A 19,565-nucleotide genomic window follows, 5' to 3' on the forward strand; every position below is an offset into this window, starting at 1 on the left:
ATGGTTATTCTTCAGCCCCAAAACTCCACTAGTCACAACATAAACGTAAATGATTCTACCAGTTACTGCTGTGGCCAACTCTAGATATGTTTAATCAACGTGTGCAAATATGTTATGACACACCTCAGGAGGAAGTGGAGCTTGAACCTGTGCCTTTGGGCTCCAAAGCAGGGGCAATACCTGGCAGGATAGCTCAATGGTTAGCACTGCTGCCTTGCAGGCACCAGGGACCCAGGTTTGATTCCACCCTCAGGGGATTGTCTGTGTGAAATTTGCACATTCTCCCTGTGTCTGCTTGGGTTTCCTCCGGGTGCTCCAGTTTCCTCCCACAGTCACAAAGATGTGCAGGTTGGGTAGATTGGTCATATTAAATTGCCGATACTGTTCAGAGATGTGTAGGTTGGGTGGATTAGCCATGGGAAATGCAGGGATATGGTAGCATGGTGGGTTTGGGTGGAATGCACTTCAGAGGGTTGGTGTGGACCGGATGGGCCGAGTGGCCTACTTCCACACTGTAGGAATTCTATGATACCACTATGCGCCAAAACAGACCCTGCCACCCACAACATGGCCAAGACTTGCTCAATAAAAACTGTAAAGTTGAATAGTGGACAATCTGAAATAGCTAAGTATAAATATTTATCTTTCTAAATATCCCCATCATATGCACTTTGGCCAAATAATGATGGTTTGTTCTTGCTGACACATAGGATAAGGTGTGAAACGGATGAAATTTTCAACATAGCTTTCAGCCAGTATCCCAGCACATGGAGACAATTATCACTGGGACCTTTGCTGATACTGTTCATTCAAGAATCGCTGAGATTTCGGAGGCTTTTCGAAAGAACAGCTGCATCAGTTTTCAGGCCTTACAGTGGCCTCTCCTGAAGATTTCTCAGAAAGGCAAAGGATAAGCTGGATGGTTTTGCTCTCTCAGCAAAACTGAATTTGGAATAATTTCAAAAACCAAGCCAAAACTCCCAAGCTTGTGATTTCCACCGAACAGGTCCAATCAATTAGCTTAAGAATTGTAATTTCTAGGAAGAGTCTTTAAAAAAAAAACTGTCCCAAAATCCTTCCAGCAAAAAAAAGGTTCAAGTATCCAAATGAAACACTTTCCTTTCACATGAATTTTCAAAGAAGAAAACAAACTGTCTTCACAAAGCACTGTAGATCTCAGCTAAACATATGAACCTACTCTACAGCATCATTCTACATAGAGGATTGTTCATTTCCCTATTCTACGTGCAATGTCTGGCTGGTTTTTAAGCATATATGTAATCTACCTGTCAAAGGTGTTTTTTGATGTATTCCAATAATCTGGCACGCAGAGGCAAGAATTCTTTGATCCTTAGATGTACTATTTTATTTCGTGAAAAATTGGTCAGGAAAAATAAAAACACTGATGACATACATCATTTACAACAGTGTGCAATCACTGTTCACCCAAGTAAAATATCTGGCAAAGAAACCAAATGTCTCACAGAATGGCCTGCATGAGATATTTAAGAAAGGAAACTTATAGGGGCAGCAAAAATGATTCATTGCTCTATTAGCATAATTTAAAAACAACTGAACGTAATATTCAGATACAAATTAATCCGAATGATACAAAACTTCCGAAACAAACCTATCTCCAAAACATTGTGAGAAAATGCACTACACTGCCTGTCGAACCAAATCTGATTGTTTGAAGGGAATATATTTACTTAGGAAGTAAAGTATTTAGCATTAAAGGGGTACAACTTCCATTATAGATAATTGAATGAAGAACTTACTGTTCTTTCAATGCTCCCAACAGCCTTGGATTTAAGCATAAATGCTCTGGAATTTGAACTAATTCATTAATAGGAAGTATTACTGTCTCAGATTGCCCAGATTGTCCCCATTGTTTATCTCAAATCATTAACTTGTTTATTCTGCAACATAATGATGCCAATCAAAAGACCACCAATCAAAATAAATGGCACTAAAACTAAAGTGTAATGTTACCGAGACATTACTGGGACATGAACAATTGCAAAACTATTTACAGGCTCTGAGAGTTAAGAAAGAACAACATTTCAATGCACGCCAGTTTTAAATCTAGTTGCAAAAGACTGAAAAGCAATTCGCAAACAATGCAAGATTGAAATTAAATAAAATCCCAGGGGAATGAATAGAAAGAAACATGAAAAGATGTTAAAATTCAAATGTGAGTTACAAATGGCATCATGTAGTAGCTACACTGTCAACAAACAAGATGTAAGTTTTGTATAACATAAAGCAACATCATTTTCCATGGTATACCTCTTTAATCAATTTTCTGCTCATTGTTGTAAGCAAAGGGAACACTTGACATTCTGAACATGTAGCGGGATCATCAAATATTTTTGGGTCAAGTACTAGGTTAGCAGTGTAATGATAAGCTAATTGGCCAAATAAATGCTCAATTAGAAAGAAAAAACAGAACATCCATCAATCAATTAAGAATTAATCTTGTTTTTTTTTCTCCCTTGTCAATTATCTCTGTCTCTCGCATCTTCCTCTCCTGAATATTTTCAATGTTTGCTCCAATAAGATCTTGTAGTCTTGTGCACCATTGTGTTACGCTTTGTAGAAACAGTTTTCCAATGCAAATTTTGGCACCAAGTCTCAACAGCCAAGAAACATAAATTTAACATGGCAGATCGTTATTATTTTTGTGGGAAGCAATTCACAAGGGTTAACTCACAAGCTTTTCATCTTTCTGTGATTTTAATCGCTGTAAAAGTGAAGGTGTTTCTCCCACTCTTGGGAATCAGAATCATTCAGTTGAAGTTGAGTTGACATTTTTGTTATCATCTATTCGCACCTGAAATTCTCATGTTCTTGAAATAACTTGAAAATCAAAGTGTCAATTTTTGGTACTTTCACAGACAGTTTCTCCCACGAGCTCTGGCAAGTTATTTTATGCTATTTTCTGCAGCTTAACTCAACAGGTTGCAATTTACAAGTCGTCAGCTTAATCTCATTAGATGCAAGGCTCACAAGATTTCTCCTGCGGTTATTAATTAGGAACAACATTCTTATGGTGCTCACTTGTCCACTGATAGCCAGATGCTTTCACTCATCCCAGATGGATGTAAGTGCCACTATTGGGCTGCCCCAGAACCCCTGGCTTTGGCACCATGTTTAAAAAAGCTACGATGCAGTGATTTTCCAGATGTTAGATGAACTTGCACAGGCAGACAGGTAAGGGGCTATTTGTACCCTACCTTGTAGGCAGGGATCTGGAGCGTCTGGTACAGAGTAGGGACCTTCTCCTCCTCCAGGACCTGAAGAGAAGACCAAGACACCAGATTATGCTCATCTGGTCAGATGTTACTGCCTGAGTCAATGCAGGCTTAATCATCTGGAGGAATGGCCAGCAGTGCCAAAAGTGCTCTGGCAGGGTAAGTGTTGCCATCTTCTCTCTTGTACTTCACACTCACCCACTCTTAATGCTCCCGCACCCACTTCCTGCCAAGGCTTATGGTCTGCCATTCTCAGTACTGCATGCAGTATCTTCTCTCGCTTGCACACGTTTACCCAATTCCTCTATCCTGCTCACGGTGCACGGCCTTACTTGCCTGGGACACCTCACCACTTTTCTCCCGAATGCACCAGTACCAGTGTCTGTGCCAGTCACTTTGATCTCACTGGGTTTCTGCTGTCCTCTCAATCTAGGAAAAAGGAGGCTATAATAGGGCCAAAAGTGCCAAGACAGGTGTTTGAGTACATGACATTCAGTTCCTCACTCACTATGAGCAGAGGATCTTAGCCCTCTCTGTTGGGAGAGACCTCGGACTGGTGCTCTGCAAACACTGAACCATCCTTACCTTGACAACCAAAGAAGAAGCGTTGCTCATTGCTGTGCTACTTTCCCTTTACACCTGCTGTGGCTATATTATTAACATGGTACAACTTCTGCACCTCCGTCTCAGAGGAAGACAGCCTTTGAGGAAGCACTGTCAAGATTGTCTCCTGCACGTTCCACCTGCACAGATACTGCCCCTTCGGTGGGTATGTTAATACAATCAGAGTTAGCAGCACTTTACTGCCATGTCTTTGCAGCTGGTTGAGGAAGAAACATCTCAGGTTGCTGCCCTCAGTGGACATTCCAGAGACCAGGCGTCAGCCTCGAGGAGGTCTGGACCCCATAATGCGGGCAAGTTTTAACTTCTTTGACATATACATCCTGGCACCAGACCAACATAGAGGTTTGATGCGGGCACTGGGCGATCTGACACAAAGGTTGCAAGACTGCACCAACGTAGTTGAGACTCAGCTGCCACAGGCATGTGAGCATCTAACTGATTCCATGGTGGCTGTCATCAAGATCTAGGTCCAGCAGTCTCACTGGGTATCTGTACAGACCTGCACTCCATTGATCTAGCCATTGGTGCTCAGCACCAACAACAATATAATAGGGAAATGGGGGTCAGGTGCCCCTTCCTCACAAGGAGACAGAATGAGGGCACATCAGTGGTAAGGGTGACATGTCACAGTCAATACACTTTCATATTTCTTCAGTTTACACCATGTGTGTGTGAATGTATGTCTAGCTTCAACATTGAAAGTACAAGTGAAAACCATCCTTAGTGTTACACGATGTCTAATGGCTCAGTGTGTGAAGTGAGCAACACCTGAACAATGTGCTGCCTATGGGAAAGTGCAAGTGCATGCCACTTTAGCATCTAAAATTAATCTTTCCAGGTAGTGAAATAGTGCCATTCAATCACAGCCATTGGTGGGATTTATTTGTAATTTTGCATGATCTCATAACAGTGCATGGGGCAAGGATTGGGACTGCACACAGTAAGTTCATGCCTAAGGTTCATGTAGCATATAGTGCTGGCAGGTATGTTTCAGTGACTGAAGTTTGAATTACATTATCGCTTTTTAAAGGGCCTCATATTGCTCAGAATTGAAGTCGCTTCCCTCACGGAAGGAAACACCTATCCTGCCCATTCTGGTGTGGTCACAGCCATTTCCATCTCCATTGCACACTTATTACTCATAACACAATGGAAGCAAACAGCGGTCATTTCTCAAACAGTGAGTTTCAGTCTCAGCCTCTTATTTTTTGGTGAACCAACAAATATAACATTCACTTCTTGGCATTCCCATCAACTACATTGCCTTTGAAATTCCCCAAGCTCCCATCTAACCCGACTCTCTAAATCCTCGTCTGCCCACGTTATGCACTCAGCTCCAGGTATATTGGGTAAACTTGCAGGTCCACTGTCCCCCACTAAAGCTCGGGTGTAGTTTACAGTCAGATGTCCTCTTTCCCGCATCACCACTTTCCTTTCAATGCTCTATTGCCTCCCCATCTCGTCCCATTTCACAATTGTAATCCCACTTGCATGCCAGGATTCTGCCTCCAATTGCCAACCACAGCAGTGGCCTCTGGTAGGCAGCACTACTCCCCAACTCAAACCCAAACCCTTAGACTGACATTGGAGGCTTCTCTTGATGTCCTGCCTCTGAGTGAAGGCTGTCTCGCTGGACCTGACTGAGGACTTCCCTTAGCGTTCGAGATGTGGCATTTGCCTACAGTGCGTGTAATGTTTTTGGCACATGTGTGGCTGACCCATAGTGCAGGCATAACACTGGCACAGCACACTGTTGTACAGAAGCTGGTCTGCCTACTTGACTGACAACCATGACAAGATCCCTGGCTTTACATCTGTGCTACAAGACTAGTCAAGGCAGAAGATCTGTGAGCCTTTAAGGTATGGCTGCAGGAGGTGGGGGAGGTATCAAAACACAAGTCAAGGTAAGTCTGCCATGAGCATTGAAGGAGGAGCCCTGAGATACTCCTTGGTCATAAGCCGAGTGCCAGTCCCTCTGCACATTACTGCCAGCTACAGCCAGACAATGAATGTCAGTGGGCACTCCAAAGTGCAGCACTGAAGTGCAGATGTGTACAGTCGGTGGATCATGGATGTGCCATGTTAATGCAGTAAGGCTGGTAAATGTCAGATGCCAATGCCCGAGAATATGGGGTGTGTCCAGTCACTGACCATGGATCACGTCCAGAGACGTTGGTGCCCACAATGAAGGTCCAGAGGAGTGGTGAGCTGGAGAACATTGGGTGCCTGTTCCCTCTCTGATATCATGAATTGTGGTGTCTCATTACTTGACGGTGGTAGAATGGCCGACTGCATATTAACAAGATGAAATGAAGTAAAAATGATGGCGATAACAAGTGGTAACCTATTGTAATAGACCTCTCACAACTCACCAGCGAGAATCCCATGTGAACATCGAGGCCAAAAAGAATCACTTGATATGCCATTTGGTTGAAATACATGCAGTGTGTTTGCCACATAAGCTACTGGCACATATTATTAATATCACATGTCTATGTATGATAACTGCCTAGCTTTGATTCTGCACTAAAAGACAAGAAAACACAAAAATACATCTGCCTGTATGCTCTAAATGAGGTGCAAAATGCAAAAAGCCTCAGCAAGGCAGAGATGCTGTGATCATCCAGCGAAGCATAAAGTTATTAATTGCTACCAGAATGCCTTGTTCTAATCCATAAGATCCCCTCCTCTCATTGTACTTAAGCACTACTACAATGCTACGTATTGCTGCATTCCACAGTGCAGGAATGATGTGGAGAACTGTGTTCCATGTGATTCAGAGTTGTGCCATGATGATGAGGTGAGGTTGCAGCCAGACAGGTGCAAATGTCCGCTGCCCATAGAAGGTGCTTGAGTTATGTTGGGAAATGCTGGCCAAGATAAAGACATGGAGGAACAAGTAGTGATCTGGAGCTGGTAGATACGTGCTTTAACTTGCATGTTGGGAATTGTCACCACTTAGTTTCCCTCTGCCTTGTGACGGAATACAAACAGCATAAAAACAAGGGGAGAAGAAATAATATTCCACGCACATGTCCTCTTGTTGCTCACGAGAGAAATTCTCATCGCGCCGTTCAAACCTTAGGTGCATATTGAACTTAATTTTCTCTACGTCGAGAAACAATTTTTTCCAATCTCCCATGTTTTCCCAATTGACTCATCATTGCCCACATAATTTAGGGACTGGGAAAACTTCACCAAATGAATTCCATCAATATTTTCTTCCAACTAATGAATTATTCTGTATTTATTGTTGGCATAAGTTAATTAATTATTTTGGTATTCACAACCTACTCCCAAAGTATTCCATATTTTCATCAGTCAGTTAAGTAATTAAGTCGCCCATACAGTAAATACTACGTAAGTATCTGAGAAAGAGTTTTGGGGTAGGTGATAGTGAGAGAAAAAAAGAATTAAAGAAGCAAACAGATAAATGAAGAAAACAGAGGTAAAGAAATAAAAAAAAAAGCAATATTAGAGTGCGACACAAACAACATTGGATGAGAGTTACAAGCATTCTTTAATAAATAAACTAGTGTAACACAATTAAATCACAATAGTTTAGTACACGAAACAGAATAGGGAACTGGAATTCTCCATGTAGTGAGGTAATTGGGATATATTGTAAAGAAACACTTTGCTAAAATGGAAACTCCCCAGCAACTGAGACTTGGACAATGAAACATTTCTGTGCCAGTTATTGTCAGTGCCATTCTCATTATCCACAATATGATTCATGCTTTGTACAATCATAGTCATGGAGATGTACAGCACAGAAAGAGATCTTTCTGTCCAACGCAGCCAATCCAACCAGATATTCTGCATTAATCTAGTCCCATTTGCCAGCGTTTGGCCCATATCCCTCTAAACCCTTCATATTCATATACGCGTCCAGATGCCTTTTAAATGTTGTAATTGTACCAGCCTCCACCACCTCCTCTGGCAGCTCATTCCATACACACATCACTCTCTGTGTGAAAATGTTGCCCGTTAGGTCCCTTTCAAATCTTTGTCTTCTCACCTTAAATTTATGTCCTTTAGATTTGGACTCCCCCATCGTCAGGAAAAGACCTTGACTCTTCACCCTATCCATGCCCCTCATGATTTTATAAACTTTTATAAGGTCACCCCTCATCCTGTGATACTGTGCTGATAGGAAAGAAGTCAATTATAATTTTTATTTACGTACCTGCTGATGGTGTTATGTGTTTTTCTGAAGGCTGACTGGGATGACTTTTGCCGACTTCATTTATAGCTGATATTCGAAACTGATAAGTGACATACGGAGAGAGCTGCAATGTAACTGAAGTTGTATTTCCATCAACTCTCGTCTTTTCATGCCACCTTTTCGGTTCAAATGTGGTCTCCTCCACAATAAATGCTATATAAAATTAAAATTGTTTCATATGTTAGTAAATCTGTAAAATGACATGGAAAGTTTAGTATTTATTTGCTATTGGGGGTACAAATTAATCATATTACTTGAGATTTTATTTCTGACAATTATTACAAATACAATACTACCATTAATTTACTTATCAGTAGACATTGAAACTTAATATTGTCTAGACCGATACTAGCCTATAATTCTCAGGTTGAGGCTTTGTATTTGAATGAGTTTTGTTTATGTTGTTTTGCATAAATAGATTTTAAAAATATACATACCACCAGCATTTTCACAAATTATAAAGTATAGATATAAACATGACAATTGTAAAACACATAGTTTTTCTCTGTAGCTAAAAAATGCTTTCCGTAAAAATATTGTAAGAAAGATCCCATGTTACATGACTATGGTTGCATTATTTGGCATATTTGCATTTATGGCTGGAAATCTGTTTGGATATTCTGATGGAACAGGTTATTGGCTGACAAATGTGAAACATTTTAGTTGCAATCAGAGATGAATACATTGAACTGGGTAGATGCTGAATCAACCTCTGACTGAGATTTTAACTTTTGTTTTGGAAATAATTGTTCAAATTATATCAGGTTTTTCATGACCATCGAATGTTACAAATGCTTTAAAGCCAGAGAACTACGTATGAAATGGAGAAAATGCAGCAACCAACTTTGTAAACAGTGAGCTCCCATACTTAAGGGATAAATTATTGGTCAGGACACCAGGGATAATTTGTCTGCTCTTCATTCAAACAAACCCTTCAGATTTTTTACATCTAGCAAATATGGCAAATGTGGTTTGGGTTTAATGTCTCATTTGAAAGATGGCGCCTCTTAGATTGCAGGACATAGTCAGTACTGCATTGGAATTTCATTTTTGTGATCAGGTCCTGCACTGAGATTTGAAGTCAGAAACATGTAACTCAAAAGCAAAAGCATCCTAAAAGAGCCACTGCTGACACTTTGTTTCTTTACATAACACTACTAATTTCTTGAATAAGAAAAAAGAGATATTTAACTCTATTCTGACTTCTACCACAACAATCCTGACAGACATCCAAATCAAAAGCACTTTCATTCATCTATTTTTGATCAAAATCAAATCCAGCATTCAAATGTTTAAACATGTTCCCTCCATAAGCATCCTTTAGCAAAGATATCTAAAATAGTAAACATTACCTACCAATTATGGGACTATTGTGGCTATCTCCTGGATTCCAGTCTAATCTAACATTCATGTTTTGCAGGTCAGTTAATTTCAAATCTTCTGGTGGCTCTGGAACATCTAACAAATAACATCTTTTTAAATGCCAATACATTTTTAAAATTCACATCATTGATAAAATCTGTTAATACTTAATGTGTTTTGCCCAAGGATAAATTAGCATTGACTCGTGCTATTTAGAGATAATGATGGAAGCTTTCAAATATTACATCTCATGACAAAGAAACAACAATAACAGCACGACAAAATCAATTCTTTTATATCTTTGGGTTGACTCGTGTAGTTTGTATCCAAGGCACTGTCTGTGTCATTCTGATACCGATTTATTCACATTTACAAAAATCAATGCAATGCCTTGCATTAGAATGGATTTATTTTCTAGTTTGACAAACAACCAACAGCTAATGACAAAGAATTTCAAATAAAAGGAGTCAATATTCCTTTCTTCCTTGTGTATCGCAATGTGGTTTAACATTCCTGTGCAAGACACATATACAAAATAGAGAACGTATATCTAATATATATACAGATACAGAGTTTCACAGCCAGATCCCTCAGGATTCAGTGCGGCCTGCATTTCAGATCTGGCCAGTTTTCAGTGCGGGTGGCTCAGGTCAGGCAGTTTGAGCTAGGTTAGGTGCAGCAGATTGGATCTAGTTGGTTTAGGGAGGGTCAAGGGTGATTCAGACCTCTCAGAGGACTGGAAAAATCTGGCGTGCGAAGCAGATAACTTGTCTGATGTCGCACTGCAATAATGCAGCACTGAGCTGAACAAGCCAGCAAGTTATTTCTTCACTTCATGAGGTCTAAAATTCATTCATAGCCACTCATAAAAATACGCAATATTTGCAGGACCTGGATGTGAGACACTGTATCTGTGTAAATCTACATGCGTTTAAGAAACAAAAACAATCTATTAATTATTCATGGAAAAAAATCTGAAAATATTTTCAGGGTAACATTGATATGTTACAACTGATCATTTGACAAATGGAAAATTACATTTTTTGCTTGCTCACAAAATTCAGGAATACTTTATACCTTTCCATAACATAGTAATCTCACTCTTTATTATGTTGTTGAAAATATACTTTCCAATGGCAACGATAAGAGTCTTTTGGATCAATAAAGTGTTTTCAAACTAGCAAAAAAAAATTATTCTAACTTTATGCATCAACCCCTAGCTATTCACTTTCCCACAATATCTCAGTAATGGATATTGATATCTTCAATTTATTGTACCATTTCATAACTTTATTCTCCTTCAGGTGATATAATTCCTTATTTCCTGCTCCAACATCTGAATTTAAATGTTTTAACCTTTGATATTTGAAATGAACTGGATGCATTTTGTCCATTAATTCCATAATCTTGAAAATGTTAATTATGTTACTTTGGTAGCTCAAGTTTTCCCAAAGAAAGTAATTCTACAACATGCTCCTCACTTACAGTTCTGATACAGATGATTAGCTTTTTTCATCTTCGCTCTGACTTGGAAAAATTATTATAACCAATATTTTCCTTTTGAATTAAATCCAATATTGCACAAAGTTCTACAAATGCAATTAACTTCTGCAAAAACAAGATAACCATGACATTGATAACTGTTGACATGCATTAAAGTATTTCTTTAATTGGAAAAATTGCCACAATGCGGTCAAAATTGTTGAAAAATATGTTGGCCAACACCACTGTCATGTTTGTCACTGCGGAATAAATGTTCAGACTACTCAGATTTTGGAAAATAAAGTAAATATCCTGTTTCTGAAAGGCAGAAAGATAACTAAGGACTTATACAGCTCGACTGATTGACATATAGTGCCTGTAATTTTACATTCAGACTCTTAAAATTTCAATAATCTATTGATAGCTATGGTCATTATGAATACCTAGGTGAGGAACAAGGTGAGGAACATGTGCCAGGTATTAAACAAAGCTTTGCTTTTGCCAATGCTAAAGTAGAGAAAGTCTTGCCTCATTCATTTCATGTTTACAGAAAAGTTGTCAAACACTATTAAAGCAATCATTGAGTCAAAGCTATTGGTACTGAAATATAATCTTGGTGTTCTCATATATGTATGTGATGACACGTTTCTGAGGAATAGCCAATGGGAACACAGAACATAGAACATTACAGCGCAGTACAGGCCCTTCGGCCCTCGATGTTGCGCCGACCTGTGAAACCAATCTGAAGCCCATCTAACCTAAACTATTCCATTATCATCCATATGTTTATCCAATGACCATTTAAATGCCCTTAAAGTGGGCGAGTCTACTATTTTTGCAGGCAGGGCATTCCACGCCCTTACTACTCTCTGAGTAAAGAACCTACCTCTGACATCTGTCCTATATCTATCACCCCTCAACTTAAAGCTATGTCCCCTCGTGCTAGCCATCACCATCTGAGGAAAAAGGCTCCCACTGTCCACCCTATCTAATCCTCTGATCATCTTGTATGTCTCTATCAAGTCACCTCTTAACCTTCTTCTCTCTAACGAAAACAGCCTCAAAACCCTCAGCCTTTCCTCATAAGAGCTTCCCTCCATACCAGGCAACATCCTGGTAAACCTCCTCTGCACCCTTTCCAATGCTTCCACATCCTTCCTATAATGCGGTGACCAGAACTGTACGCAATACTCCAAGTGCGGCCGCACCACAGTTTTGTACAGCTGCAACATGACCTCATGGCTCCGAAACTCAATCCCTCTACCAATAAAACCTAACATACTGTACGCCTTCTTAACAACGCTATCAACCTGGGTGGCAACTTTCAGTGATCTATGCACATGGACACCGAGATCTTTCTGCTCATCCACACTACCAAGAATCTTACCATTAGCCCAGTACTCTGTATTCCTGTTACTCCTTCCAAAGTGAATCACCTCACACTTTTCCGCATTAAACTCCATTTGCCACCTCTCAGCCCAGCTCTGCAGCTTATCTATGTCCCTCTGTAACCTACAACATCCTTCTGCACTATCCACAACTCCACCGACTTTGGTGTCATCCGCAAATTTACTAACCCATCCTTCTACGCCCTCATCCAGGTCATTTATAAAAATGACAAACAGCAGTGGCCCCAAAACAGATCCTTGAGGTACACCACTAGTAACTGAACTCCAGGATGAACATTTCCCATCAACCACCACCCTCTGTCTTCTTACAGATAGCCAATTTCTGATCCAAACCGCTAAATCACCCTCAATCCCATGCCTCCGTATTTTCTGCAATAGCCTACCATGGGGAACCTTATCAAACGCTTTACTGAAATCCAAATACACCACATCAACCGCTTTACCCTCATCCACCTGTTTGGTCACCTTCTCAAAGAACTCAATAAGGTTTGTGAGGCACGACCTACCCTTCACAAAACCGTGTTGACTATCCCTAATCAAATTATTCCTTTCTAGATGATTATAAATCCTATCTCTTATAATCCTTTCCAACACTTTACCCACAACCGAAGTAAGGCTCACTGGTCTATAATTACCAGGGTTGTCTCTACTCCCCTTCTTGAACAAGGGGACAACATTTGCTAGTCTCCAGTCTTCTGGCACTATTCCTGAAGACAATGACGACATAAAGATCAAAGCCAAAGGCTCTGCAATCTCCTCTCTAGCTTCCCAGAGAATCCTAGGATAAATCCCATCCGGCCCAGGGGACTTATCTATTTTCACACCTTCCAGAATTGCTAACACCTTCTCCTTATGAACCTCAATCCCCTCTAGTCTAATAGACTGTATCTCAGTATTCTCCTCGACTACATTGTCTTTTTCCTGCATGAATACTGAAGAAAAATATTCATTTAGCACCTCTCCTATCTCTTCGGACTCCACGCACAACTTCCCACTACTGTCCTTGACCGGCCCCAATCTTACTCTCGTCATTCTTTTATTCCTGACATACCTATAGAAAGCTTTAGGGTTTTCCTTGATCCTACCTGCTAAAGACTTCTCATGTCCCCTCCTGGCTTTTCTTCGCTCTCTCTTTAGGTCCTTCCTGGCTAACTTGTAACTCTCAAGTGCCCTCACTGAGCCTTCGCGCCTCATCTCTACATAAGCCTCCTTCTTCCTCTTGACAAGAAATTCAACTTCTTTAGTAAACCACGGTTCCCTCGCTCGACCACTTCCTCCCTGCCTGACAGGTACATACTTCTCAAGGACACGCAGTAGCTGTTCCTTGAACAAGCTCCACATTTCAATTGTGCCCAGCCCCTGCAGTTTCCTTCTCCATCCTATGCATCCTAAATCTTGCCTCATCGCCTCATAGTTGCCTTTCCCCCAGCTATAACTCTTGCCCTGCTTTATATACCGTAGAAAGATGCCAAGAAGGCAATATGGGGCACTCTTGATTTGCCTCCTCAGGTAGAAAATTTAATATTTGAGGTCTGCTAATGACACCAGAACAAATAGAAGTTCAGTCATGCAGGGGCAGTGGTACAAAAACGGACAATGAGATGCTTGAAGTTTTCGTGGGACAGAGATCATGACAAAGGTCTGAGCGAATTCAGGAAGTTGAACAGAATGTTGCTCGTGACTTTGACCAGTGTCAGTGTCCTGGATAAGACAACACTGGTACTGGCATCTGGAGAATTTGTAAGAGTGATCACATGGAGAGGAGATTCACTTCTGCACATAGCTGCCAGCCCTGGTATATCCATGAAAAACTGATGATAGAATGGTGCAGAATAAATGCACCATGACAACAGCCAGGATAATGGGCATTCATCATGAGGAAGGGCTGGGCAGGGTTTTAAAGAACTGCATACTTATTGAATGAGACCCCTCTGGTTCCTCTCTGCCTTGATGTAGAGGCTTTGAGGGTGGAATGAAACCATGTGCTCTTTCATTTTGGTTCTTCCTGCTGAAGGAAGAGGCAATGAACTGCTTCCCCTTTCCCGAGCTTCATTATTTCCCAAGTACTGTGGTGAACAACACACCAGGAAAAGTTGACAATTCCTCTAGTTTCAACTTCCAAGGTCCTTGAAGTGGAACCTTTGAGGGTGTCTTTGATGGCCACAAGCCGGGCCAAACTCTCAGACAACAGATTGTGGGTGCTGGCACACTTCAGTGACCAGCCCATTCCTAATCAGGCATTGTCTATGTGAAGGTGGAACATCTTTTTGAGCACCCTTGATGGATAGGACCTCTTTATGAGGTGCCCCCCTTTTGTCCCAATGCTTCCCCACTTTGCATCCTTTGTTCCATGTCCTGGTTAAATTTACAGAACAAAAGACAGAAAATATATAATCACTCCTCTATTGGCCAGGCATTTCTCAGCCCTTCTTGACAGTGACCACCGACTGCCAATCAACAATGACCAAGAAATCTGTAAAGGCCATTCACAGACTCAAACAAAACTAAATTAAGCCAAAAGCAGCTAATGTGCAACATGCTGAGTGCCCTTTTAAATAGCCCTGGTCCAGAGCCCATTTTTCAACAGAAAATATGGTTTTTGGATTATGAAGTATGCATTTATGACTTAAACCTGCATGGTCAAATTAGGAGAATGGGCATCGCACTGGTTCATAGAGTTGTTCAGGATACCACCAATTTTGAACCTTCTGATGCAAACTGAGAGCTGTGGTGCCCTTTTTGATACAACACGAGGTCTGTGCCAAAAATGCCTGATTCAGATATTCAGTGGCCCGACGGTGATGAAATCAGGTGATAGGAACAGCAAGTAAGAAAGGCACTATTAGGATAATCATGGGGGACTTCAACGTGCAGGTCGACTGGGAAAATAATGCTCGCAGCAGATCTCAAGAACAGGAATTTGTGTAATGTCGACAAGATTTTTTTGGAGTAGCATGTGGTACAGCCCACGAGGGAACAGGTAATTCTGGATTTGGTGATATGTAGCGAGGCAGACTTGATTTGATTCGGGAGCTTAAGGTGAAGGAACTCCAAGGGGCGGTGACTATAATATGATAGAATTCTCACTTCAGTTTGAGAGGGAGAAGATTGAAACAGATGTAACAGGAAATAATACAGTAAAGGTAACCACAAAGGAGAAGCTAGCCAGAGCTAGCCTAGTGAGGAAGACGGTGGAGTAACAATGGCAGGGGTTTATTGGGGATATTTGGGAGGCCCAACAGAAATTTATCCCATGTAAGAGGAAGCATACTAAGGGGACGGACAGGCAACCATGGCTGACAAGGGAAGTCAGGGACAGGATAAAAGCAAAATAAAAAGCATACAATGTGGTGAAGATTATTGGGAAGACAGAGAATTGGGAAGCCTTTAAAAACCAGCAGAACATGCCTAAAAAAGCAACAAGAGGGGAGAAGATGAACTGTGAGAGCAAGCTAGCTAATATAAAAGAAGATTACAAGAGTTTTTTTTAATATCTAAAAGATGAGAGAGAGGCAAAAGTTGATACTGGACCACTAGAAAATGAGACTGGAGAATTAGTAATGGGGCACTAGGAAATGGCAGAGGAACTGAACAGGTAGTTTGCATCAGCTTTTACAGTGGAAGAAGCCAGCAGCATACCAGAAAGTCAAGAGTGTCAGGGACAGAGGTAATTACAATAGCCATAATTAAGGATAAGGTGTTGGGGATGCTGTAAGGTCTGAAGGTGGATAAATCACCCAGACTCGATGGACTACACCCCAGAGATAGGTGAGGAGATTGTGTAGGCATTGTTTATAATCTTTCGGGAATCACTGGAGTCAGGGAGTGTCCCAGAGAACTGGAGAGCGGTTAATGTAACACCCCTGTTTAAGAAGTGGCAGGGGAGATAAAAAAGAGATGAAACTGTAGGCTGGTTAGTCTGTCCTCAGTCAATGGTAAGACTTTAGAGTCCGCTATTAAGGATGAGACTGCAGATACTCAATAGGACATGGTAAAATATGTCTGAGTCAGTATGGCTTGGTCAAGTGGACTGACAAATCTGTTAGAATACCTTGAGAAGGTGCAAGCAAGTTTGACAAAGAAGAGCCAGTGGCCAGGATCTATCTGGATTTCCACATGGCTTCTGACAAGGGACTTCACAAAATGCTGTGGAATAAGAGCCCTTGGTGTTGGGGACAAGGTACTGGCATGGATAGAGGATTGGCTGACTGGCAGAAGGCAGGGTGTGGGGATAAAGGGGTATTTTTCAGGATGGCAGCGAGTGACTAATAGAGTTCCACAGGGGTTAGTGTTGGGACCACAACTAATCATCTTATACATTAGCAATCGGGACGAAGGAACTGAGGGCATTGTTACTAAGTTTGCAGATAAGGTAGGTGGAGGGACAGGTTGTTTGAGGATGTGGGGAGGCTGCAGGAGGATGTGAGTGGGCTAGAAGAGTGAGACAAGAAATAGCAGATGGAATACAATGTGTGAAAGTGTGAGGTTATTCACTTTGGTTGGAAGAATAGAGCCTTAGATTATTTTCTAAATGAGGAACAGATGAGGAAACCTGAAGCACAATGAGACTTGGGAGTTCAACTTCAAAAATCTCTTGAGATTAACATGTAAGTTCGGTTGGCAGTGAGAAAGGCAAATGCAATGTTAGCATTCATTTCAAGAAGGTTAGATTACAAGAGTAGGGATGTAATGCTGAGGCTGTATAAGGCTCTGATCAGACTGCATTTGGAATATTGAGAGCAGTTTTAGGCTCCATATCTTAGGAAGGATGAGTTGGCATTGGAAGGGGTCCAGAGGAGGCTTTCAAGATGATCTTGGGAATGAAGGGCTTGTCGTATGAGTATCGGTTGAGGACTCTGAGTCTGTAATTGATGCAGTATAGAAGGATGAAATGGAATCTCATTTAAACTTAAGAGTACTGAGAGGCCTGAATAGAGTTGTTGTAGAGAAAATATTTCCACTAGTAGGAGAGACTAGGACCTAAGGGCATAGCCTCACAGTAAAGGGAGAACACTTTAGAAATGAGATGAGGAGAAATTCCTTTAACCGGACGGTGGTGAATCTGTGGAACTCTCTGCCACAGAAGGCTGTGGAGGCCAAGTCATTGAGTGTCTTTATGACAGAGATAGATCGGTTCTTGATCAGTAAGGAGATCGAAGGTTACAGGGAAAAGGCAGGAGAGTGGGGTTGAGAAAAATATCAGCCATGATTGAATGGGAAGCAGACTCAACGGGCTGAGTGGTTTAATTCTGCTCTTATACGTCTGTGTCTATTTGTTCAAAATGACAAACAAGAGGAAATTGTTTTTTTTTAATCTGCACTATTAAATCTTTATTCCTCTTAAAAGCTGAATTCGATCACCACTTAGCCTTCTGTACCACTAGCATTGTCTTTGCAATCTGTCTTCATAATTTAGTCCTTCAATCCCTGATATCTGTATGGTGAATCTATGTTCCAAATCCTCCAAGGTCAGTGTGCCCTTCCTAAGGAAAGTTCTCAGAACTGAACACTGCATTCTATGTGTGGCCTGAGTAAAGCTTTGTAAAACTGTTGCACAATCTCCACCTCTTTTTTTTAAAAATTTTTGCTTCCGTCCCAAAAGTACAAATTCAGCTATAATGTCATTCAATATAATTAAAATAGATTAAAGTGCGCATCAACATGACTAATAGCAGAATAACTAGAGAGAAGCGAATGTGCCATTACAAGATTTTGGAGAAGATTGATAAACATATGCTGTAATCTTTGCATTGCAATCAGAAAGCAGCAATCTTTCAGAGCATTAAACTTCCATTGCCTGGGAGTGGAGCTCCATGTATTGACCTCTGTGATTGATGTTAAAGCAGTGTGACCCAGTGGAGACCTCTCATTCTACATCACTAGTTTTAGCCTAAGCCAAAAGTGTTTTCATATCTGTTCTTCGCACACAATTTAAAGTATCGAATGAAGCAGATGCAGTTGCCTGATCTTCTGTTGCTTCATTAAATAATACAAACCTTTAATGCATAAATTACACCATATAGAAAATGTATCATGAAACAAAATGGAGAGACATTTACGACACAATTTGGATACATTTCTCTATAGCTACACTGCTTATTCACTTGATACCATTCCCTGCACATTTAACAATTCCTGAGCACTTTCATGGTATTCTCAAATCAGGTATTTTTACACTTCAAAAATAGACATGTGCTGATTTAAGTGTTCTCTTTGAAAGCTTTTCGGAGCAATTGGCTTTAGTGGCGGAGGAAACAAAAAAATATGGCCAGACCTCCTGCTCCAGATTGTCAGTGGGTGACCCCTGCTGGAAAGGATTTATATATTCTTGAGTCAGAACAGTACTATTCATGGCTGTAATATTTCCTGCAGTTGGATAACATTTCAATATTTCATGTCAACATCATTCATAATTCTTTGAGCAAGGTGCCTCATATAAGTCCATAAAGCCTTCCTTCAAAATAAGTCAATTCTTTAAGAAAAAGGGAAAAAAATGAGCTAAGCATGCACTAAAAGTTTGTATTACTTAGTAAAAATACAGAAGTACGGGCAACTGCGTTTGTTTTATGCAATATTTTAAATTATATACCAAGATATAAACTTCACACTTCTTTAATTTGTAAATACCTTGGCTTAGTCTAAAACCAGTAATGCAGAATGAGAGGTCTCCACTACAGATGGGTATAAATAATGACTGGGCCACATTGTTATAATATCAATCAAGGTCAATGCACAGAGCTTCACTCCCATGCAGTGACAATTCAATGGTGAGTGTAATGCACAAAAACACACCTTTAAAGATTGCTGAAAAGAGAGATGCACTGCCCAAGTTTTCTTTCTTCTCTCATTAGAGTAAAGGCTGGAAGGCCAAATTTAAAATGATCACAACTATCTACGCCATGGATAAAAGATTGGTAATTGGAAAGCAAGTGTACCCTCATTGCTTTCTGTACAGCAATGCTTAGGTCAATGGGCAACTCTAAGCTTCTAATCTCTCCGGTAATTCAAAAATTCTGCATGGCTTGAGCTATTTGTTTGCAGAGCAAAATCCACATGCATGAATGCATGTCACTTTTAACAAATGTGACTGAGCCATGATATACTTGTTTGAGATAACAAGGTGTAGAGCTGGATGAACACAGCAGGCCAAGCAGCATCAGAGGAGCAGGAAGGCTTACGTTTCAGGCCTAGACCCTTCTTCAGAAA

At 40.7% G+C, this 19,565-nt stretch overlaps 1 protein-coding gene across 1 annotated transcript in view; it reads right to left on the reverse strand.

Moving 5' to 3' along the window:
- The window catches only part of chl1b (cell adhesion molecule L1-like b), an 809,671-nt gene that overhangs the window by 266,974 nt on the left and 523,132 nt on the right, over positions 1-19,565 (reverse strand). Inside the window, exons 19-20 of the mRNA XM_048606742.1 lie at positions 9,463-9,564; positions 8,068-8,259 (exon numbers count right to left, since the gene is read on the reverse strand). Coding sequence (XP_048462699.1) covers positions 8,068-8,259; positions 9,463-9,564 — 294 coding nt within the window. The remainder of the gene's footprint in view (positions 1-8,067; positions 8,260-9,462; positions 9,565-19,565) is intronic.

Source organism: Rhincodon typus, chromosome 16 (genome assembly GCF_021869965.1).
Source record: "Rhincodon typus isolate 14 chromosome 16, sRhiTyp1.1, whole genome shotgun sequence".
NCBI classification, from domain to species: domain Eukaryota; kingdom Metazoa; phylum Chordata; class Chondrichthyes; order Orectolobiformes; family Rhincodontidae; genus Rhincodon; species Rhincodon typus.